At 41.2% G+C, this 24,315-nt stretch overlaps 1 protein-coding gene across 3 annotated transcripts in view; it reads right to left on the reverse strand.

Moving 5' to 3' along the window:
• The window catches only part of RASGRP1 (RAS guanyl releasing protein 1), a 73,045-nt gene that overhangs the window by 12,413 nt on the left and 36,317 nt on the right, over positions 1-24,315 (reverse strand). For 2 of the 3 annotated variants that reach the window (XM_034768972.1, XM_034768970.1), the window contains 11 exons: positions 22,669-22,800; positions 21,324-21,477; positions 16,501-16,674; positions 15,706-15,822; positions 14,887-15,162; positions 11,149-11,229; positions 8,755-8,859; positions 6,276-6,385; positions 5,193-5,337; positions 4,452-4,488; positions 3,613-3,759 (listed from right to left, as the gene is read on the reverse strand). In XM_034768972.1, coding sequence (XP_034624863.1) covers positions 3,613-3,759; positions 4,452-4,488; positions 5,193-5,337; positions 6,276-6,385; positions 8,755-8,859; positions 11,149-11,229; positions 14,887-15,162; positions 15,706-15,822; positions 16,501-16,674; positions 21,324-21,477; positions 22,669-22,800 — 1,478 coding nt within the window. The remainder of the gene's footprint in view (positions 1-3,612; positions 3,760-4,451; positions 4,489-5,192; positions 5,338-6,275; positions 6,386-8,754; positions 8,860-11,148; positions 11,230-14,886; positions 15,163-15,705; positions 15,823-16,500; positions 16,675-21,323; positions 21,478-22,668; positions 22,801-24,315) is intronic. The other variant, XM_034768971.1, reaches the window with a different exon arrangement.

Below are 24,315 nucleotides of genomic sequence, written 5' to 3' on the forward strand. Positions count from 1 at the left end.
CTTACTTCCCATCTGAATTTGTCTAACTTCAACTGCCAGCCATTCAATCATGTTATATCTCTTGTTTGCTTGACTGAAGAGCCCATTATTAAATATTTGTTCCCCACGTAGGTACTTAGAGAACGTAATCAAGTCACCCCTTAGCCTTCTCTTTGTTAAGCTAAGTAGATTGAGCTCTTTGAATCTGCCACTGCAAGGATGTTTTCTAATCTTTTAATTATTCTCTGGGCTCTCCCTCTACACCCTCTCCAATTTATCAACATCCTTCTTGAATTGTAGACTCCAGAACTGGACACTGTATTCCAGCAGTGGTCACACCAGTGCCAAATACAAAGGTAAAACAACCTCTCTACCCCCTTACTTACCCTTCCTTTCCCCATGGCCTTGGGGAAAAATCACAATCTTTTTGTGTTAGCTTGCCCCTCTAAAACTGATGCAATTAAATACTTCATTTTGCAATGTCTTTCATGTAAGTGATCTCAAAATGGTTTGTTGAGTTAAACAGCAGTTACAAAATGAAAGCAACAAATGAAAGCAGAGGGAATGAGAAATGGAGAGGTAAGGGTGTGACTCTAAGAGCTCCTCCACACCAACTGGCAAAGGGCTCACTGTTCTGTAACAGCAACTCCTGCTGGGCCTGCTAAACTCACTATATCTATGATGTTGCTGTCATGGCATTTATCAGTAACGCACATTGTGTGAGATCTTAAATGAAACCTAATATCTTGCTGATCATTAATATTGTTGTGATATCTATGCACTGATTATATGTAAAAAATTATGTCCTTGTGGTTTGTATCAAGGTATTATTCCCCGCAGAAGTGAAGAACTGGTTTTGCCAGACAAAGGCATGTATGTTCAGGAGTCTGCCTAGGTTAATATGTAGATTAAGCACTGTAAGCCAAACACAATGGGAGCGACATTTGCATTTCAAAGCAGCAGGAGTATCTGAAGACAACGTGGAGGCTGCACAATGGTGGGGTGGGGGTGGGGGAATCCTGACTGTGGAGTCAAAACAATGAGTTTGGCTTTTTGCTTCTCCTTTTATTTCCCATTTTGGTATCCCCTTACTGAGGAAACCCCTTGAAGGGTGTGGCCATAGTTATGAAAACTTGGGTCCTGGTTTTGACTGAAAACCAGCAGCTTTCTCATAACTGACTCCTTGGGAGAAGATCTACTTTATAAAACAGGAAAGGTAACCATTAATAAGTGTAGACCTCAGATTCCTTTTTTAAATATGTTTCCACTCATTATCCTTTATCAATATCTCTTAAATCAATCTTTGTTAATAAGCATATAAGTAGATTACAGTGCTGTGGTGTTACAAAAGGATCAGATCCTGAGATGTACCAGCCAAGCTGTGTGTACATTGTTTCTTTGGGGACAGCTTACCTGGTAATTATTGTGAGTGTCCAGGGAGAGGGACTGGATACTGCATGGAGGATTCGGGGGTTAGCCCTAACTGGCACAGAGAAGGCAAGCTCTGTGGAGACTGGGAAATCAGTGATTGTGGGACCAGAAGCTGTTGGTTTCAGATAGGGTTGCCAACTTTCTTACCGAACATCCCTTGCCCCGTCCCTGCTCCGAGGCTCGGCTCCACTCACTCCATCCCCCCTCCATGTGTCGCTTACTCTCCCCCACCCTCACTCACTCATTTTCACCAGGCTGGGGAGGGTCCCTTTTCGACCAAGTGTTCGGTTGAAAATTGGATACCTTGCAACCCAAGTCTGACTACAGTAACTATGTGGGGCAAGCACTTGAGGTGAGAAATAGAGACATTTTGAGAACTTTTAAATGAACGGGGAGTCAGTGGAGCTAATGAAGGATGCAGCTGTGGCTCTTTGTACCTGGGGCAACTTGGACGGCCATATCTGCATGTGTTACAGCCCTGCATGTTCTGGAGTCTGGAAAGAGAGATGGGCCTGAGGGAGGCCACAGACCAGGTCAGTAAGAGCAGTCTGATAGCTTCCAAGGCCAGAAGGGACCCCTCTGATCATCTAGCCTGCCCTCTATAACACAGGCCATAGAACTTCCTAAAAATAATTCCTAGTGCATATTGTTTAGAAAAACCTCCAGCCTTGGTTTAAAGATTGCTAGCGATGGAAAATCCATCACGACCCTTAGTAAATCGTTCTAATGGTTAATTACCAGCACTATGAAATGTTTACATTTTATATGGCGGCATGGGTGAGAACTCCACCATCAGAGCAGTTAAAGCAGTGGTGTACATGGGCAATGCAGGGGTGTGGTTACAGGCAGATTTACGGACAAAGGCGATGTGCAAAGAGCAGGAGAGCTCAAAGATGATGAGAGTGAATATCTTGGGGAAATTTGAGTCAAAAAAAGAAATAGCCTGTGGTCTCATTCAAGAGAAACACTTCTTCTTTTGGATGCTTAACTGGTTAGATCGGAGATTAAGCCTTGTTTCCTTGCTTGAGATAGGCAGAAAAGAATGGGCAATTAGTAAAGATCTGTACAGCTGAGTATTAATGTAAGGGGGTTGGTTAAGGTGACCAAGAGGGAGCTTGAAATCGCCTAGGGACGTGAAGAAAAGAATGTAATTACAGCTCTTAATTTTCTTGGTGCACATGAAGTGTACACGAGTTGATTTTAGAAACCCAGAAGCGAAATATGAATTTAACCCTGAGCCACTTATTTAATATTGCAATTGCTTCCTGCCAAATGGTAGAAACTAGAGCACACTGCAATCCGCTTGTCACAAGGTGGCATAATTAGTTAACACATCAGCCTTTCACTGCCAGACAGCTGGGCTCAGATCCTTTGAATCACAGCTGAGAAAAGTTGGGCAGCATCTCGGCTCAGCTCTTGTGGGAATTTGTGCATGTCATACAATTTCACATAACTAGAGGTCTCTGCTCAGGAAATGACCAGGACTGAAAAAATTAGCAATATTGTGAGCAGGAGAGGGATAGTGGTGGGTGCACCCAGAGCTAGGTTTACTTATGTCTGTTTCTAGCCGCAGTCAATATGTTGTTACAGAATTCTAGTGTTTATAAACTAATGCTATTCAATCATAGGCGATGGGTATAAGCCTTCCCTCGCATAGCTATCACCAGACACCTGGGTTGTGGTGACCCCGCTCTGCCTCTTCCCCTTCCTGCTCTTCCCCAAGGCCCCTGCCACTGCCTGGTAAGTCTCTCCTCTACCCTGCCTCTCCACAGATCCTCACTGCTTGCCATGTCCCTCCTCTCCTCCACCCCCTCCCCACAAGACTCACCCACCTGCCGCTCTCTGCGTCCATCTTCACCCACCTCCCCGCTCCCAATGGAGGAGAGGAGGGACGCAGAGAGCTTGAGTGGTGGGGGCCTTGGGGAGGGGGGGTGGAGAAGAGGAGGGATGCAGAGGGGGTAAGGAGAGGAGGAATGTGGCGGGTAGTGGGAGCCTTACAAGGTGGGGGAGGAGAGGTGAGGAGGGACGTGGGGAGCGGCGGTGGAGGGGGCCTGGGCAAAGTAGGGGGAGTGTGGCAGAACTGTAGGTGGAAGAGGCGGGACAGGGAGCTAGCCTCCCCTAGGGGAAGCTTCACCCACCACCCAGGTATTCAATCAGTATGTTGGGGGTCACTTTGATCTTGGATAGCTGAACCTTCCTCACCATGGAATTGCTCTTTGACTCCTACAGGACAGAGGCTAGAAGCGAGGGCTGAGGTCGGGCTGTTATCTGCAGTCATGCTTTTGGATCTTTTCTTGCACTCAAATACAACCAGGTCTTTGCATTGCTTGTGACAGTTCATTCCACAGTCTGTAAACAAGTAAAACAAGGTTTGTAGCATTTAGTGGTTTTGCTGCAACATCTGAGATCCGTTCCCACACTGTAAACTGCAGGAAACTGCAGAGGTCTTCTTACATGTTCTACAAGGCATGGTATGAAACCACAAATGGAAGGTAAATATACTCAACTGCATCCCTGTGCAATGTACCATTCAAACCACTTTTATACTGAAGATATCCCACTAGCAAACACTCAGCCAAGTACAACACATTACAGTGGAACTGGCCCAGGTGCCTACTTAATATCGCACGGTCACATTGTCTTCTCCCATGCAAAAGCCTGCAGGAGCATATTCAGAGGAAGGAAAACCCTGCAAGATTTCCATTGTGGAGCTCCCCACATAGTTCTGTTGGGAGCTGGGGTTTGCCTCCCTGTGAAACAGGAGTGTCCATTACAGATCCTGTGGGGATTTGCAGAGGGCTAGGGCCATCTGATGTGAGGTCCTACGACCTCAAACTAGCTGAGGGCCACCTGCTCCTCCTCCAGATCTCAGGCCATGGCTTCCTCTGCCAGCAGACACCCCTGGGATCTGCCTCCTTAGATGGGGGATTGAAGTGAGGCTATGGAAAAGGTAATGGTACCCTCAGGCTACAATCTTACTAATTTTGCAGGGCACCTTCACAACTATGCATTAAGTCAACAGAAAAGGAAGTAGTAATTACCTTTGCATCTATATCCTTGCTTAATAACTCCCCAGAGCTGGAGTTCAGGGACAAAGGGAAAAAAAGCATATTTGTGTTAAGATATTTCATTGAATTCTGGCATGTCAGATGACCCCCTCCAGGCATAAGAATGTGACAAAAGCCCACCCATTTGTTTTGAAGCCTGATACTTTTTCTTGCCAGTCAACCGTGTCTGCTGATCTGCAAAGAGGTTCCAGAATTGGAGTAGCAGGGGTCTTACAAGTCACGTCTATTGCGCTTTTGTAAAGCCTAGTCTCCAGCTTGTGACACGCTCTCAGGAGCCATCACTAACGCATATCAGACATCACCCCCTAACAGCATGATGCTGATCCCAGGAATTGGTCACCAGGGAGCAGCGCAGTCAGCTTGCCCCATCTTCCTTTGCTAAACAGGAAGCAGGCCCAGCTGTGCTCAGTGCTGGGCCAGTCCCAACAAACTCGGAGAAGGAGACTCTAGGCTTTGAACCTCTTGCCTGACAGTGATGTAGCTTGAAACACGGCTGCCTTGGCAGCCAGAAGAACACAAGGCAGAGGGAGCAATGTTAGAGAAGCAAAAACACCACTAAGGAGGGAAAAGCCTCTATTGAAACATGGTCATTAGGACAATTTACATGTTTAATGTTAAGATTTCAATATTAAATGATAAATGTTTGCTACTAGACTGAAGAAATATTGTTATGCTAACAGATGTTAAAGTAATGTACTTAAAAAATAAGCTTACAAATCCAGCACAGTTGTCACAGAACGTAGGCTTTAGGTAAGTGGTCTCTTGGAAGTTGTGAGCAAAGCCAAGACCTAATTTAGAATAGATCGAGCTAGCCCTCATAAAGTAAGCTGTTATTTCATCCCTGCTAATCAGACCTTCCCTGAAAATAAATGAGAGATATGGTTAATTGGGGCTCTGCTTTCCAACAGTACAAGGAGAGTTAACATCTCCCACCCCCAATTCTAACAGCCATAGATGTCAGAATTATTCAATAATCTGGCCTAGCTGGTCATGGGTTCTACAGAAACTCATTTATCTATGAATTAAAATGCAATTTATACAACTAAACAAAATAGCATCTTGTGAGATTCAACCTCACAACAGCTTCAGAACACTGCGCAATTATCAAAACAAAGCAAAAAAAAAAAATGAAGCAAGGGAATAATTCCTTCCAACAGGAATTCACACTGTTCTTTACAATCTCTAATGTGGTGTTAGAAAACGTGCTTTCTCTTAGGAGGAAGAAAGATATACACCAAGGATTTCTGGCAGAGTCAAATTTTAATTTTCTCTGCTTTCTAATGTTAATCCTTGGCAGGCCAAAGAAACTCCAAATGACCACAGCTGCATTTTTCTATATTTTGAGGAACATTTTTGGCTAACACAGAAATCTGTTGTCATTTGGTCAAAACACAGGTTTCACTGGTCTGCGCCAAACATATTTTAGTTCTCTACATGGTCTTTAACAACAACAACAACAAAAGCCTGTTCTGAGACACAGTTTTACCTTAGAAAAATGTTCAATACAGTTAATGTTACTGAATATAATTCAATAAAATATTCTTTAAGATATTACACTTCAATTTTCTCCAATCGGTCTAAGCAGAGTATTGGAGTCTCACAAGAGACAACGGTTTGATTTTGCTGCATGTGGGCGAGGTCATTTGCAACTAACTCAGAAGGTGCTTTTGTGAGTTATGTTTCCACTTTCATTTTGGCAGAGGGAAGGGTGATTTTAACATCTCTTATGACAACAACTATCTGTTACGAAGCTCACATGCAGAAACAGATGTAAAAATGAGGTTCGCAGACACACACCTGTCCTTGTCCATGACACAAAATGAGAATGGAAAGCTGGCTGCAATCTTTTCAAATTCTTCCTGAGAAATGTATCCATCCTGATCATGGTCATAATTTTTGAAGACAGACTGGATAAGATGATAATAGAGGAAATTATAATGAAGTTGGACAACTTACTTATCACCTTTTTGGGAAAAAAAATTAAGTTCAAAATATATTAGCATCCCAGACAAAAACATGTATTGCTTTTTAGTCATTCAGTGTAAAATAAACTTTAATGGTTTTCTTTGAAACAGTGCAAGGACCTTTCTCGCTGCCTGCCCTGCTTAAGTCTATAGAACCATCGTACATTCTGGATTGATGTCAAAACGTAAACGTAAATTCTAAACAGCATGGACCAGTTTCTGTATTGCTCCATAGTGTGTGCAACTCCAAACTACCTGGGTATGGTGGCACTTCCCTTCCCCAGATCCCTTTGTTTTTCACACTCAGCCCCTTTCCCCCCTCTAAGCCACTATGGCCAGGTCTACACACAACGGTTGCGCCAATGTAGCCCTCTTTATTAAAGTGGGAGTAGGCGCGTGCATGTGCACACACCATCTCCCAGAGCTAGAGCTTTGTAGTTAAACCAAAATAGTTCCCCAGGTTATTTTATCAGGGCAGCTCTACCTTGGAGGGAGTGTTAAATCAATGGAGTAGCACCGTAGACACATGCTTTCATTTAATGTAGCGACATCGGTTCAAGTAATCCTCCCACTTCTAGCCTACACTGCAGCAGTGACTGATGAACTGAGCTGTGATGACCTTTCTGCACTCCCGATCTAGCCATCAGCTTGTCCCAAAGTCACTCAGACTTTAAGACGTTTTACAAACTCCCAAGAGCCCCATTTGCAAGCCACTAGAATGCCAAACCTTTCAGAGCATTCTTGGGTTCACCAACGGGGCTATAATGCCTAGCACATTTGCCAAGACCTGAAGGTAGAGAATTGACTTCCTTGCTCTCTGGGGCAAGAAGCATGTGTAAACAGAGCTCAGAAACTCTCACCCAAAACAAGGTCATCTGCCAGTACCTGTCATACAAGAGGGTAGCTCTGAGCTCAGGAGCTTCCTTCCGATTCTCAGTGCCTGCTGCCTTTGTTATTTGAAACCAGGCAGAAACAGCTATGGGGGAGGGCAGAAGTGTCCTTCCCTTCTCTGTATCCCCATATCTCCACTACAAACACTATTGACCATTTCCCCTGCTTTCTCTGCTTGGTGTTTTCTGCCTTCTCCCACACATCACCACCTGCCACACACTCAGTTCGGGCTGCCAGGCCCCACTGCCTCTCTGTCTCCTAGTTCCCTCCTTAGAAACGTTCACTATAATCCTCTCCGTGCCAACAAGGCTGTGCGACCCCAGTGATGTCTGCACCTGTGCAAGTGCAATGGTGTGAATGCACTTAATCAAAATACTTGGATCGATTTAACTACTCCAATATAACTTGCACCTGCACAACTTGTAGGTGTAGAAAAGCCAAAAGTTACTTTCTCTCTTGTAGGCCTCCAACTCAGCAAAGTACGTAAGCCACATGCTTAACTCTGAGCTCAGGGGCAGTCCCATTGACATCAGTGGGACTGTCCACATACTTAAGTACCTGGCTGAATTAAGGCCATTTCTGCAACCCTTGCGCCCGTTGAGTAGCATCATTAAAGTTGATGTGACTGCTTGCATCTATTAAGTATATAAGGATTGCAGAATCAGATCCTAAATCTTAACTTTAAAAGTTCCTCTAGCTCATCATAAATTCTTGTTATCAAGCAATTTGTGAAAACACATGTGAAACACTGGCAGGGGCCATGGGACTTGAATCCTGGTCTGTAGGGCTCATTGGAGCTATCAGGTTCCACCTGCCCTTGAGAGCCCTACTAACTGTTGTCAGAATCGAAGCTGAACCCAGACAGAGTGCCCCAGTCCTGGAAGCTTGATTGGTCCAAAGTCCTATTTAAACCCAGCACAGGAACAGGAAGTTGTCCATACAACTGGGATCCACCTTGCTTCTGCTCTTCTGGCTTGACTTTCTAGTATCCTGACCTGGCCCAACTCTGGTTCCTGATTTGTGGTTTGGCTCTCAAGCTTGCCTCCTGACATTTGACTCCCAGTTCGCCCTCTGGCCTGTCTCAGACTCTGACTTTCCGATATGTGACCTGGCCTGATTCTGACCACTAGGTCAGATCGCCCATGTCCCAGTCGCGACAAACACACTGTATCAAAACAAACTTTAGCAAAGAATGAATGTGTGCTGCAGTTTAAATAGCAGTGCAGTTAGCGGATACCCTTTATGGGACTATAACTGCTATAATAAAATTGTGCTTTCAAGCAATGCTATGTTTTTCACATTGTTTACAAATAGACTCAGCACAGTTTTGAAGATGTCTGGTTTTCAGTATGCAGCTTCTCATTATATATATTATCATATACAGGATGTAATCAAATATATATGGTAAAATGGCCACTTACATCCACCATTCTCTGAACGTGCTTGCTGATTGTCTTTGGATCAGGTTTTGGAGCTATGCCTGAGGCCCAGTCTGCAACTACCGGTGGTTTGGAAGGTGTCAAAGGCTAAAATGAACATTATAGAAACTTATTACCATCTCATCAAGTATTTTCAATAACCAAGTTCTTTCCTTTGTCTAACAGAAGAATAAGAATGGCTAGCCAGGAGCAGAGCAGTGGCCTAGTGGATCCAGTATCCTGTCTCTGACAGTGGTCAGTACTAGATACTTGAGAGGAAGGTCTTCACTGAGCTATCCACAGTGATACTTGGGTCTTTTCCCTAAGTTATTACGGTTAATTCAGAGCCCAGTAAGGTGGGTGAGTAGTTCAAATTACTCCTGCCAAGGTGCAGTTCTTCGCTGTTTTTTCCCCCCTCAACACAAACTAATCCGCTGCCGCTGCAATTCCTTACATGATTTTTCAGTCTTGACTAGTCTAAAAAACTGTCATCTGCAAATTTTGGCTACTTCATTTTTCACCCCCTGCTCCAGCTCAGTGAGTATATATTGCACAACACCTGTCATAGTATGGAGCCTGTGGCATCCTGTTAAATTATTGACCATTTAACTCCTCTTTTCTATCCAAGTTTCTGCTTCCTGACAATACTATGCGTCCCACCCCATGACTATTTAATTTACTTACTAGCCTTTTGTGAAAGACTTTGTCAAAGGCCTTTTGAACGGTCAATTAGTGAGGCACAATTTTCCTTTATAACGGCTGGTTAGTCTCTCTGATACCATGAACATTTTTAATTATTGTTTCAACCGACTTACCAAGAACAGCAGTAATTTCCCCATTGCTACTACATTCAGTCCTATGCATTTTGATTAACAGTAGATCAGTTTTATGCAATGTAAGGGTGACCTTAAAAGCCCCTCAGTGCATAATGGCAAAGAGATCACTGTCATATAACAGCAACTGCTATCAGGCCTGACAAACTCACTACACCTAACACACTGCTGTCATGGTACTTATCTGTAAAGAATATAGTGTAAGGTGTCAGTTGAAAAAACTTATATCACACTAGTCATCACAATCACTGTGTGATGTATGTGTGAGTAACCATTACACAGTTGAGTGTATACTGAAAATATGTTCAACCCAGGCTGGGCTGATAGGCAAGGTTTTCCTAGACAATGGAATGTTATCTGTCTGCCTAGGTCTCAATCGAGCATGGTAAAAGAAACTCAAAGCAAGCATATTAAGTCAACAGGAAAAGCAAATTAACACAAGGATGAGAAAACAGCATAGATAACATGGTGTCCGCATGCCAGCAGGGGAGAACTTTGGCTGGGGGCACATGGCAAAAGAATACTTTCCAATGTTTTCTGGACTATAAGAAGGGGGAAAGAACCCCTTGGGAATTCATCACTGAGGGAACAAAGAGGCCAGTGCCTTTTGGACCCAGGGATTCTCAGCTTGTGACGCTGAGAGGTGCCTTTAGGTGAGAAACTTAGACGAGGATTGTAGCCTGTCAAGTTAACTTTTAGTCACCACAAAGTGTTATACTTTTGTTTGTAACCATTTTCTGTTTCTATTATCTTTGCATAGTCTCATTTAAATCTTTGTTCACTTTTAATCAAGAATAAGTTTATTTTACTGTAACTTCATCTCAGGGCTGTAATATTACAGTAAAGTGTAAATCTCCAGAAGAGCTAACAAGCTTTTGTAAGTGTCTAGTGGCAGGGGCTGGATACTGCAAAGGGAAGGCTCTTCCAGCGGGGTTGGGCACTGGGATGCACCAAGTGTTACCTGCAAGGCAAAGTAAGGGCTGACAGAGTCCTAAGGCTGGCTAACCAACTGGGGTGGCAGGATGTTGTCAGTTGGTTTAGCATCCGCAAATCTCCCTTTTGTAAAGGCAGAGGGCTAACAAGGTGACTTACAGTTCTGGACGCCCTGAGTGTGTGTCACAGTAAGCAGCTTTCTTTTCCGTGTTTATAAAAAAAATTTGAAAAAATAAAATTTTATAAAAATGCCTTGGGGCAGATTATTGGAATTGACGGACGCCTGTTGCTTTCAAGGAATTAGAGTTCACTATCAATGGGGCAACTCATGGGCCTGATGTCTCCACTCCTGCTGATATAAATCAGGAGTAACTACATACATTTCAAATACATAATACATAATTGAAATAAATGGAGTTACGCTGGTATAAGAGTGAGAGGAGAAGCAGGCCCATATATAGCGTTGTTATTACTATTCTGCTCTACTAATATATTTGTTTGTTTGTAACAACGATATACCACAAACACGTCAGTGTCTTTAATGAGCTGTAGCCTAAACCAAAGTGTCTACTAGGGATGAAATTTATATTGCTGTTAAATCATTTTGTTAAGGTTCTGGAAAGGCTCTTACTGCAGCTCGGTGGCTTCTTGGCTCTCGTGCATACGATAGTTCATATATTTCATCTTCAGTGTAGTAAAGATCAAGTGACAGCTGAAAAACACAGAACTGGATTAGTCTCTAAGCAGTTGCTGTTATTCTGTGGATTTACTTGTTTCTGGTGCACATGCAACTTGCTGGTGAATTAATTGTTAATTAAGGCTGTGCTACAAAACCATGCATTTGGGGGAACATGCATTCAAAGCCTGGGTGCTGAGAGCAATTTGAAATTGGCATTTGGAAATGTGCCTATCTGTTGTTCCCATTGCCTGAGAAATGGATGCAAGTACAATCACATATCTGCATCTAGCAGTGTGAGTTAATAAGTGATCCAATAACAGTCTGTTGTCCCCATGACATTACAATGGGGGTTCTATCACAACCACAAGAGATGTCTGCCTGTCTGCACTTATGATTCAAACTCTATTTTGGTAGATTTGTCTCCACTCCCAGGTGTGCTGATCTTGTCAAAGAGAAAGGGGCTTAAGGAAGAAGATTAGAGAGGAGCTGAGCAAAGGACCATTTGGCAGGGCTACAGGAAGACTGAGCGAGCCCCTCCAATAGAGGGAAGAAGTATCCACTCAGACCCTGATGAAGAAGCTGTAGCCTAGTGTGTCTGAGTTTTTCCTTCTTTTTGACTATTTGTGGACCCTGGAAGGGGGTAATTTTTGGGGTCATCTGGAGGGCTAACGCAACCAACAGGGGACACTGGGATGCAGACCAAATCTGATAATGGTGGAAGCTGAACTGCACCATTATAGCCCTCAAACAGCATCAGCAAGGGTCTATCGCTGGACATGGAGAACCCAACACAGGGGCTGAAGGAGATGGCATATAGCTTCATTGCTATTACTCTTCACCTCAGTCTATGCTGTCATCCTAAAATCTGCTGTTTCAACATCTTGAATTCATCAAACCCAGCTGGGATCATAAACAGTGGGTAAGTACATGCCAGAGCCAGAAGATGGGGTTGCTTATTCATAGTGAGAATCCTGGTGCTACCACCATTAATTTTAGAAAGGGGCTGTTATTGCATCTGGATATGAGAGAATTTTTTTTTTTTTTTTTAAAGCTTGCCTACACCCCCTTTGAATGTGTGTACAGATCCCGCTCTGTACCCGATCGAGAGCTTCAGCTCAAGCTCCAGTAGCTCATGCCCTTAGCTCTAGAGGTCCTCAGGTCAATTCCTGCTGTACCAGCCAAGATGGCATCTCTCATACTTATATAAGCAGGGCCCAGAAATATAGCATGTGACATGTCCAAACAAAACTGAACAAGGCTGCTCAAGTGTCTGATTTCAAATATATGCAAAAAACCATTTGAACAACCTACAGATCAAGAATTATTATTGCAGAAGTTGATAATTTCAAATAACCAATAAATCTGAAACTGGTTTCTGGCAATTCAAAACAAGCTAATTTTGTCAAATAATATTTTCATTATGAATTAGTCACTCCTCCCTGCAATTACCACCACCTCCTCAAACTGACATGTCTGCTGATGCAAAAGCAGGTGACTAAAGGCGATAGGAAGGAGTAGGATGGAGGCTGATGTGAGCCTGGGGGAGGAATAGGCTAACCCCAGGCCCTGGAATGCCAGAGAGAAGCTACTATTGTAAAGTCTTCTTACAGCAAACCCAGAGTAATGTGCATCTGATACAGTCACAAAATACCCACCATTTTCAAGGCTTTGCACTGAAATTGTGAATGGCTGCAGTTGTATATATTTTTGATGTGTAAAATTATTTTTGCTAAAATGTTATGGAAAATAAGAAAGTTAGGAACATAAAATCACTTTAAACAAGGTATTAAAAGTTTGTTTGTTTGTTTGTTTTTTGGAGGGGTGGGGCTGGGGGAAATTCAGTACTTAGCAAGATTCTATAGGAAAACCTGGCTGACTATGGCCCTGATTCAGTAACATAGGTGTTTTACTTCAAGCACATGGGTAGTCCCAGTGGTAGAGCTACTTATGTGCTTAAAGTTAAGTACGTATTTAATTGCTTTGCTGAAACAGGGTCTGTAAGCTGAAAGCAAAACTGGCCCATCTTGTTAAATTGCAACCTGCTAAAAATAAACAGCACAACCTGGGAAAAGTAAGTGCGTATTAATAATTCTTCATAGTTTGATAACACACTAAGAGCAAATAGAATCTTGGACTGCAAGGGACCTTGAGAGGTCATCTAGTCCAGTCCCCTGCACTCATGGCAGGACTAAGTATTATCTACACCAAGGGTCGGCAACCTTTCAGAAGTGGTGTGCCGAGTCTTCATTTATTCACTCTAATTTAAGGTTTCGCGTGCCAGGAATACATTAACGTTTTTAGAAGGTCTCTTTTTATAAGTCTATAATATATAACTAATCTATTGTTGTATGTAAAGTAAATAAGGTTTTTAAAATGTTTAAGAAGCTTCATTTAAAATTAAATTAAAATGCAGAGCCCCCCGGACCAGTGGCCAGGACCCAGGCAGTGTGAGTGCCACTGAAAATCAGCCTTTGACATGCGTGCCAGAGGTTGCCTATCCCTGATCTAGACCATCCCTGACAGGTCTTTGTCTAACCTGCTCTTAAAAATGTGCAATGATGGAGATTTCACAACCTTCCTAGGCAATTTATTCCAGTGCTTAACCACCCTGACAGTTAGGAAGTTTTTCCTAATGTCCAACCTAAACCTCCCTTGCTGCAATTTAAGCCCATTGCTTCTTGTCCTATCCTCAGAGGTTAAGGAGAACCATTTTTCTCCATCCTCCTTGTAACAACCCTTTATGTATTTGAAAACTTATGTCCCCCCTCAATCTTCTCTTCTCCAACTAAACAAACCCAATTTCTAAAATCTTCCCACATAGGTCATGTTTTCTAGACCTTTAATCATTTTTGACTAAAACAATGATATTGAGACACATGCACATCTCTTATTTAATTTGGATAACAACATCCCTGCAGAACTAGTAACATTGTCCTGGCAGAGATATTCCAGAAAGAACCACCATAAACACAAGAACAACAAGGAGTCCGGTGGCATCTTAAAGACTAACAGATTTATTTGGGCATAAGCTTTCGTGAACTTATGCCCAAATAAGCTGTTATCGATTAGTCTTTAAGGTGCCACCGGACTCCTTGTTGTTTTTGTGGATACAGAGTAACACGGCTACCCCCGATACATAAACACAAGCTAATTCCAGACAATCTTTGCTGGTACCATACAGCAGCTTCACAAAGTAAAGTAAAATAGTCCTCAGAACTGAGGTACCTTTATCCCAATAGCATCTTATGATGCCTCTTCCTTCTCATGTTGAAGCACACAGCAGCTACTATCAGTAACAGGCACAGCAAACCCCTCCAGCATACCTGGAGACTTTTATAAGACCTTCTATTTTTCCAGGTGTATCCGGGGAGTAAAGGCGGCTCTGCCCTAGTTAGTGGCTCCTTAGGGAAAGTGAGGCAGTGCTTGCTAATGTAGGAGAGCACAGACAAATGTCTTCATTCCTTCCTATAAAAATAACCCCAAGAAAGCTACCAAACAGCCTGTATTATCAACTACCTTTTCCTACAGCCCGTGTCCTCACCGGGACTACTGTGTAACCCCTACTGTACCCTAAAAACCTTACTTTTTTCATATTAGCTGTAGAAAAGTATATATTTAGCTTTAAACACTTGAGAAATGCATGAAAATCAGTTCAAAATAGGCAGTGTTTCTGTGATCTTACAGACCTACCGTGAGCAGATGAACAAGATCCTTATTAGCTTCTAAGGGAGGTGCCATCTCCTGGAGTTGTATCAGTTCATTTATGTGGTTATACAGAGACTGTAGTTTATGCACATTAATTTTTTGGTCCTCTAAGTAATTTGGCATGGCCTCATAAAGGGAGATCAGGTCTTTCAAGTGGACCCCAAGGATTGGGATCTTAAAGTTAGTGCACTCATTGTAGGCACGTCGATAATTGTCATAGTTCCTATAAGATGAGAGCAGTTCTGTCATTTCATTAAACACCTAAAGAAAATAAACAAAGTAGTAAAATTAATTGCATTTTCTGTTTTCATGATTTTGTTCATGTGAACATATTTGTCTCTTCAGATGGTATAGAGACAGCCCATATTATTGTTTACTGACCTGTTTTTATCCTCCAGAAAGCCAAGCCAAGATTTACAAAACAAAACAAAATGAAGGTAACCCTAAAGGTCTAAATCTTCTGGCTTCAAATGAAACCTAGTTTACAACTGCCTACATAAATATTACTGCCGTTTAATAATATTTTAAAAAGCAATCCGCCAATATTTTCAGATTCTGAACCACTTAATCCCTCAGATTTTAGCTTCACAAATTAAGATTATTTTTAATTAGATATCCTTAAAAATACAGCGTCAAGTCACCAACTCCCCATCTTCCCCCTCCCCCCACTTCCATCACCACGTATTTGGAATCTTTTAATCTGCAAATGGAATTGGGGGGGGGAGGAGGAGGAAGGGAATAAAAATTGTTTGCCTGATGGTATCTAAACTGTACGTTTATGATACCAAGGACAGTGATACTGACCTTGTTGACCTCATGAGGAACATAAGAGCTTGTTTCCTTGAGTCTGGAGATAGAGCTGTGACAGAGACCTCCTATCACTGCCATTAAAGTATTGAAATTCTGCAACTGGTGGAGCTTCTGTATTGACAAACAATATCAATTACTTAAGGTTTGAAGTTGTGAAATGTATACATCCAAACTATGCTTTCCTTTTTAGCTGGGGCCTAGGTACCGTTGGTTCTACAGAGTTCCTAACAATTTCCTTTCTAGCACATCATTCTTGGTTACCACTTTTAAACAATCTTACTCCATTTTTATACTCAAGCAGTGTTCTCATTTCTTGGGGTAGTGTGTGAGCTCTTCCTTTCTACAAAAAGCCTTTTTATTCTACAAGCAGAGGGCATCTCCAAAGGATACCTCTCTTCAGTGCAAAGGTAAGATTTTAACAATAGTCAATGCTCCTGTTCAGGAGAATTTTGAGCATGTTTTCTTTATCACAGTAATTCACTAGCAAATAGGGTCTCTAAATGGTGACACCTCTGGAAGGTTAAGGAAAAGTCTTGAGTGGTTCAAAAGGAAGTCTAGCTGCTTTGGGCAAATGGGTCTACAATATGGGTCTCAAGGGAGAGATCTACTGCAGTTGACAATAAGGTGATACTCGATCATTTGGTATAAAAACAGAGACCACTGCCAACTCTTCCTCCCAGCTGATCCCACTGGAGAGTACAAGTAGTAGTGAAGGAGGAATAATTAAAGGGCTGACAGTTTCAAAGAAAGGACATATGACAAAAACAGAAAGGTCAAAGTGAAACTGACCTGTGCAACATGAATAAACTTGATGAATACTTCAGCCCGAAGCTGTGGTGTTGGCCTACTGAGTACCATTAGTTGTACCCATTGGGAGATACCATTACAAAGAGCAATGGACCTTTCCATCGTTGGATTCTCCTTTACACAGCTGTTTACAATGTAATTCTGGTAATCTGAGAACTAAAAAACAAAAACAAAATTAAACCTCATCCAGACTTTGTATATTCCATGAAGCCTGCATGCAGATATAGATCTTCTTGCTAAATAAAATACAGTGACATGTTATGTATTTTATATCTATAGGGTGGAAATCATCCCCCATCCCTAAGCTCTGCTCAGCACAGGGAAGTAGAGGGGCTTCAGTCTGGGAGCCAGCTGACGCTCCCCAAATGACCTTATGCCACTGTGATATAGGTAGCAAAGCTCCGTTCCACCATGCTCCCATCCTGTTCCCCCGGCATGCAATAATGCCAAAGATGAAAGGAGGACTGCTGGTGCAACAGGAAGCTATGCCTCTGACAACTTGACACCAGTTGAGATTTCCCTCACATAAGGGGAATTCTCTACTGGCCACCTCTGGCCAAAATATGTCCACTTCACTTTGCCTGAGTGGCATAAAGTGGCTATGATGAACCAAACAATCCAGTCCATAATCTGTACTATGACTGTTACATATTAATGAAATGGATTGGTGGTGGAATTCTCTCTCAATGCTTCTAATGTTTCACCTTCCTCTGCTGTGCTTGAAGGCAGACAAAGTGACAGGTATGTTGTTGTTTTTTTTATTTAGAGCTGTTAGTAAGCAGCAAGCATCTTTTGAATTAGGATTTCTCAAAGGGAGGTTCTTGTGGGGTATGTAAGTGATCATAATTTAGAATTCCAGTGTCCAGCAACTTCTGACTTCTACTGTTAGTGAAAACAAATTGAGTTTTCTTCTATGCACCCATTCCAAAGGAAATTAACTGATGTGAATTAACTAACTATTACAGCCATCTTGTGGTCACTGCTCATGGTAACCATACAAAGATGCAGAAGCCCTGTCTGATGTAGAAGTTTTTAATTTACATTAACCTGCAATATGTGGCTGTGCATCTTGCCAAGGCCACTCATGTCTGAACCATGCACTCAAGCCAGTCTGAAGGAGGAAACAGGAGGTGTGTGAAAAGCATTCCCTGGGGTCCACCAGTCTTAGTTGCAGACCAGCAAGGGAACAAGGGTGGGGAGAGATACAGAGCCTTCAATCCTGCATTCCCAACTGGAATGGTCTAGAAGACTTAATCTGGCTTTGAGCCTTCTGACACAGACGCTCCTAACCCTGGTCGGTAGGAGAGGCCACATGTACTTGTCCCACCTTCAGCAACTTCATGGATTCACTTAATTCAGTGGTCCTTCAGAGAAGGTTATAGAGTGAGGTTAATGGCTCAATCTTGCCCTTGAGAAGTAGCTTAATTTTAGGGAAGATATAACTTTATCTCAAGGCACTGATTCTGATCTCACTTATGCTAGTGTAAATATTCCAATGAAGGAACAATTCCAATGAAGTCAACATAATTTCAGAATAAGGCTTGTGACTTCTTATTTTGCCAGGTAGCTTGCAACAATGTCTTATTTAATTTAACCACAATGGTCCAAAGTGTAAGGGAACACCTGTATTTGCTACAACAATCAAGAAAGAATGCTCATCTTTATCAAAGCACTTTGCTCATCAAGATCAAGGGAGATATCTGATTCCGTGTATTGAACCAATGTCCAGCCTTTGAATTTCCTTGATACTTCAGATCATTTACTATGCAAGTATTTGATTCAGTGTTTTTTTTCCCCACAGTATTTGGAACAATCCAAACTGTGGAAAAAAAAATTAGGCTCAGATCCACAGCCCATGCACCAATTCTGACTTATTAAATTTGATTTTATACCAAGTGGAAAATAAATTCCTCTAGTAAGCCTATAAAAACAGAAACTGGAAGAGATGGATCTGTAATAAAAAGTAGTAAATTGTCAGCTCGTAAGGCTGCTTTATGTTCCCTACAGCCTCTTTCTTGTCTCTTTCTTTCTTTTGTTTTTTTACTAATACGAGCTATCAGCGGTTCAAAATCCATGTAAAAAAAGTAGAGATGACATCTGACAACCTTGCTTTGTTCCTCTTGCTAAATTAAAAATGGAAGAAATATTAACAATAATAAGCAGAGTTGTCTGTGAGATTACAGACTGTTCACTGCCATTGTTTGAATTTTGGACCAAAGCCAGATTTGGCAGTAACATGGAACCCAAGCAGCCACTCTACGGAGCTGGATAATTTTTCAGGATTTAACTATATAATTATTGTCTTTGTATTGGTTTCAGTACAATCATTAATAAGTTTGATTAGATTATCTTGGTTACCAGAAGTTCTTCCTTCCGGAAAATGCCAGAAGACTTCCCTATAATGTTGGGCACATTTTTATATAATGTATTAGACAAGCTTTCAGAAGAATGTTGGTGTCTGAATTTATTATCAAGGTTATTTAACAAGGTTGGAATGGAAAGTAATTTTGCACAGAGCAATAAAGGTTAATTGCATTCAGAATAAACATACCTTTTCATCTCCGACTTGTGTTTTTACTAAGAACAAACACAGTTCGTCTGCCCCAAACTGAACAAGATAAAGGCTGAATGAAACAACTGAAAACAGCATAGACTCATAGATGGCCATGTGAGAGATCTGAATTCAAAGGTCATTTTGTTCTTGCTCTAGCTTGCAGCATTGGAGCAATGATGTTTTCAGCTTAGAGCATTTGAATATCAGTAATTTATCAGCCCACCTTAGTATCTTTTTTAGATAATTATGGAGGGGGAATCTATTAACCATCCTGTTACAAGGTTGCATCCCACAACTAGTTAGGAAAAGAAGTGGAATTCAAATTGCAAAATTGTGGCCCAGAATCTCTCAGACCTGATTTCTGAATACTTGGGTATATTTTGTAAAATGGAAACCAGCCCAAGTCTTATAACACCATTAAGCTGAGTTCACCAGTACACTTTCCTAAAAAAAAGTCTAATTCTGTGTAAGCATCTCCTGAAGTTCAAGTGGCTTAGCTATTTCGAGATTTAGGACCTACACAGGTTATCAGACCCTACGAATAAACACACGTGTTATCCCACCATTTTGTCATAATTCCATCAAACTCAAAAGCTCAGCTCTTAAAACCTGTGCTTTTTTCCCCCAATAGTAACATCTTGTTCACACTGGACATGCTCAGAGAATTAAACACAGGCATTAAGACATTTAGATGGAATGACTAGAAATTAAAGCCAGACAAATTCAAATGAGAAATACAGTTGGTGTGTGTGTGAGAGAGAGAGAGACAGAGAGAGAGATTGGGTATGTGTGTCTTTTTAAAAAAAAAAAAAAAAACAGCGAGGGAAATTAACCTTTGGAATAAACTGCCAAGAGAAGTGGTGGGTTCTCTCTCTCAATACCAAGACTGAATGCCTTTTTGGAAGATATGCTGAAGTCAGACAAGCTACTGGATCCAATACAGGAAATACTGGAGAAACATTAATGATTTGATGTTAACTGCTAGCCTTAGAATGAGTGACTGTATGAATAGTTACTCTCATGTTAGCATTACATCATCTAATTTGCATAGTCTCTCCCATAGCAGGGACAAGTATTAGGCTACTATATTAGGGAGGCATTCTGCAAGGAGTTAAATAATCACATTGTTTAATGGATAAAGCACTTTCTTTTCCTAACCAAGGTCCCAGTGAACTAATTTTTTTAATCTCAGATTATCACTAGTAAAGTATGCAGGAACCTATGTTACACAGCTAAGTAACTGTCTGAGAACTATGAGGGAACCAAGACTCTGACTGTGCATCATACTTGTTATTCCCATTAATCATTAATTAATTAGCATCTGCACAGAGCTTTGAAAATGTTAAGCATTATATAAGCGTTAAGTATTATTACTGCCTACAGGTAGGACCCTATGCGTAAATGCGTGACTTCAGTCCCAAGGCTGTTAGATTTTAACATAACACATGAGGAGTCACGTACCTGGAGCTTAAAATAAAGTGCACTGATGCATGACTAGGAGAGATTTTTTTGCAATCTGTTCAACATCCCTCTAACTGCAAAACTTACACTTCAGATTCTAGTGATACCATCCAAAAGATGAGTCTCTTTGTTCTTTTAGCTATGCATCTTATCTCAGCAGCTTTCATACCAGTATTGTACACATTTCCGGGGTGGGGAAAGGATCAGCTATACCCACAAACACACTGCCCTTCCTTGCTGCTTTGAACCTGCTGTGCACTCTTTTTTGGTTGACACACAAAGAATATCAAACCATACTGGCCTTTTCTTTAGTATGACAAAGAAAAAAAGACAGTCAGGTACAGCCCCAACTGGCCTGTTTAAAACAAAGTGTTACTTCAATATTTAAGGGGTTTCAGGGCTCTCCAGGAGCCCTTGTAAAGAAGTGCTGCAGCACCCCTCTGCTGTCATAGTGGGGTGAGTACCCCAGGGAGACAGAATCAGGCAGCCTAGCTCCTGCAATGCTTTGCTCTCCCCATTCTCCAGTCACCCCCCACCCCCATGCCACTTGCATCAGCTTAAACACTGTTTTGAGTGAAAGGAGATAGCTTGTTCCTCAACCTCTCCTTCTTGACCCAACCTACTGTCTGAACGTAAGGGGGTCAAAACTGTCTGCCCTCTCCACTGCTAGCTCCCCTGACCCAATACAAACACTTTTTGAAAAAACTAAGTAAGGATCGGGATGAAAGTGAGTCCAACCACATGCACAGAAAGTTAGTTGTTTTGTTCTAGCCAAAAGCTGATCACTTACTGATATTCTTCGGAAGGACTTAAATTCAAGGTAGGTGAGGTGGTCTGATAGCTCTTCCGGCTCTAGATGATCAAAGAGAAGTGAGACTTTCCTTTTCTTACTGGTGTTGGGCTTTATCCGCTGTGTAAGCTTTCGGGACCAATCCCGGGAATTTCTTTTTATAAAAAATAGGAAAAGGTTTACACTAAAATGGAGGTTGATTTTTGCAGGAAAACTAATTTACATTTCCCCCAAAACATGATTTATTGCAGTTGAAAACGGATGAATGATTTGAATTGCAAAAGAACAATTTCTTTATATTCATTATGAATGATGGATATTATGACATATGCAGTGTAGTTGTAGCCATGTTGGTCCCAGGATATTAGAGAGACATGGTGAGTGAGGTAATAGCTTTTACTGGAAGTTGGGCCAATAAAAGGTATTATGACAACAGTCCCGTCGAATGCTTTTAGCATGCATTTTTAAAGTACCCTTTAAATACAGTAAAATTACATTATGAAAAAGAATACAGCCATAGTGATATCTCCTCAGCATTGTTGTTCTTAACTCTCTCCAGTTTGCTGTATCCATTGGATCAAATCCCAGTCCCATTAAAGTCAATAGGATTCAGTGGCAACAGGATTTGGTCTGTCCGTTATGCCTTGTTATTGCCCCTTATTGTCTTCATGGGCAGCTCAACAGAATCTCATAAGGAAGCTTATACTCTATGGCCAGCTATAAATTGTGGGTCAAATTCTGCTGCCTGTTTCTCACTCTTATTTAAAAATAGGAAGAGTCTCTTCTCAGGAGAGAGCCCCGTGAGATACAGCCCCTGTGCACTTTATTTTTCTAGGTGCTCTGGGATCAATTCTTGACCAGATAATAAGACCAGCAACAACACACAAAATAACATTAGGAATTAGACATAATGAAATGAATCCTATATTGTCTCCCTAGTGACCTGAATTTTGGCTTTTAAAAAGTCCACTGTTTTACATCATGTACACTCTGAGTAAAATGTGTTCTCCTTTCTCACTGCCCTTTCAAGGAATTAAGTCTTTCAAAATCTTTCTTCACTTAAACACTCCGTGTTCCTTAGAGTGAAGTTTACCCTGTGCAGAGGTTCGGCACAAGATCTCTGCAGCAATTAAGTTAAATTGAAGCCATATTTTGAGAGCTTTAATGGGACTTAAATTGTCACATGCTGGCCCACTGCACAGGGGTAAATCTTTTGCACATTGCTAATATCAGACATTTGGAAATATTCCTAATCGAGCTGTTGGAGATTGGTTACTATTATTTTAGGGAAGTGAGATGGCAATATTGTTTTGTTTTCCAAACATATTAAAACCTTGACACTCACATTTGAGTTGTGTCAATTAGGCGACAGTGTAACTCCTCACCATTAGCTCTCACCAATTTCTGAAATTCCTCCATGGTGTTAATTAGACTAGAATCCATTTTGAACATGATCCAGAACTCTGTTATCCAATACCTATTGTGAATGGAAAATAGAATAATAAAATAAAGAATTTTGCTGGTTATTTGTGTAACTGAAACACCAGTAATGCTGCAAGGCAAACATCCAGTCTGGTTTATAACTTCTATGCTCTTTTGGTCACTCAGATTTTAAATTTTGCTTCAAAGTACCTTCTCCAAAGTACACTGTTCTATCCAAATAGAGAGTTTATAATGCAAGAATCAAACACTTGTACTGACACTACCAACTCTGTCTTATTGCTTTGTAATGGCTGTGTATGTGACAAACTTCTACCTATCTGATCATCTCACCATAGTATCTACACATACATAAATATTAAATAACACAGTGAGTTGGCTCAGTGCTCAGACCTTTAAATATATTGGGCAGATCCTCAGCTTGTGTAAGTCAGCATAGCTCCACTGACTTCAATAAAGCTACACAGTTTTATACAAGCCAAGGATCTAGTCTATTACTTTTTCTTTATATGGTGCTTATCTGTACCACCAAATTCTACAACAAACTCATTGTTTTTTTTAAATCAGTTAGTTTGACAGTGAAGTCAATGCCTGGTTTATTTTTCTTTATTATATATTGGGTGGGGGAGTGGAAACCTGCCACCCACAAATAAATAGAAATTGTTATGGGTGATACAGTTTAACTTGATATGTACAAGATATTTCCTGAGAAATAGTGCATTGTACATGAGGTGGTCAGATTGCATGTATTCGGTCTCATCTTTCCATTCAGCTTATTTGGCTTGCAAGCCATGCACACCCAAAACCTGGGTTTGCTCTAATAAATGGGCATATGTACTCTCCTGTAGGTGTGTGCATTTGTGAATTTTACATGTGCACAATTTGAAAATGTATTCCATAATATCCTGTAAAATACTGAACCATTCTGCATTAATGAAGTACCCCTTTTTGAGGTAGTAAAATGGTCACTATTGAAAAGCCAGCATTTGCCCGCATCTACCATTTATTTCCTGGTCTAAGTACTGATGAAAGCATTAGTGCTATGCAAAAATTGTTGGCAAATGATGACTCTTTAATAAAAACATTCTTTAACTAATATATCAACCATTAAATTAAATGTAATAGAAGGAAAAAAGGAAATAATTTCCTAGGGTAATACTGCAGTTGATTAAGTACAACTCCTTATTGAATGCAATCAGGAGTTGTGCTTCATATTGATATAGCCTAAGTATTCAACATTGCTTTATTTGAAAGAGAAAACTGTATGGTAACATAGGGCCCAATTCAACAAGTTGCTGATCACTCTCAACTTTCAGTGATGTCAATTCAAGTTGAGGGCGCTCAGGCTTTTGGAGGCTCAGGGTCATAATTATCCACCCATAACATGTAGCTGAATTCATCCATTGATTTTAATGGATTTGCACCAAACCATTTGGGCCATTGTGCATAGATCTGTGCAAGTAAAACTTTAAGGAAGTCTATGGGAATATCATTCCTCTTTTGAATGCTAACTTAAGAAATGCATAGTCACTCTTATTTGTGGCACCACATG

The sequence above is a fragment of the Trachemys scripta genome, chromosome 4 (genome assembly GCF_013100865.1).
Source record: "Trachemys scripta elegans isolate TJP31775 chromosome 4, CAS_Tse_1.0, whole genome shotgun sequence".
NCBI classification, from domain to species: Eukaryota; Metazoa; Chordata; order Testudines; family Emydidae; genus Trachemys; species Trachemys scripta.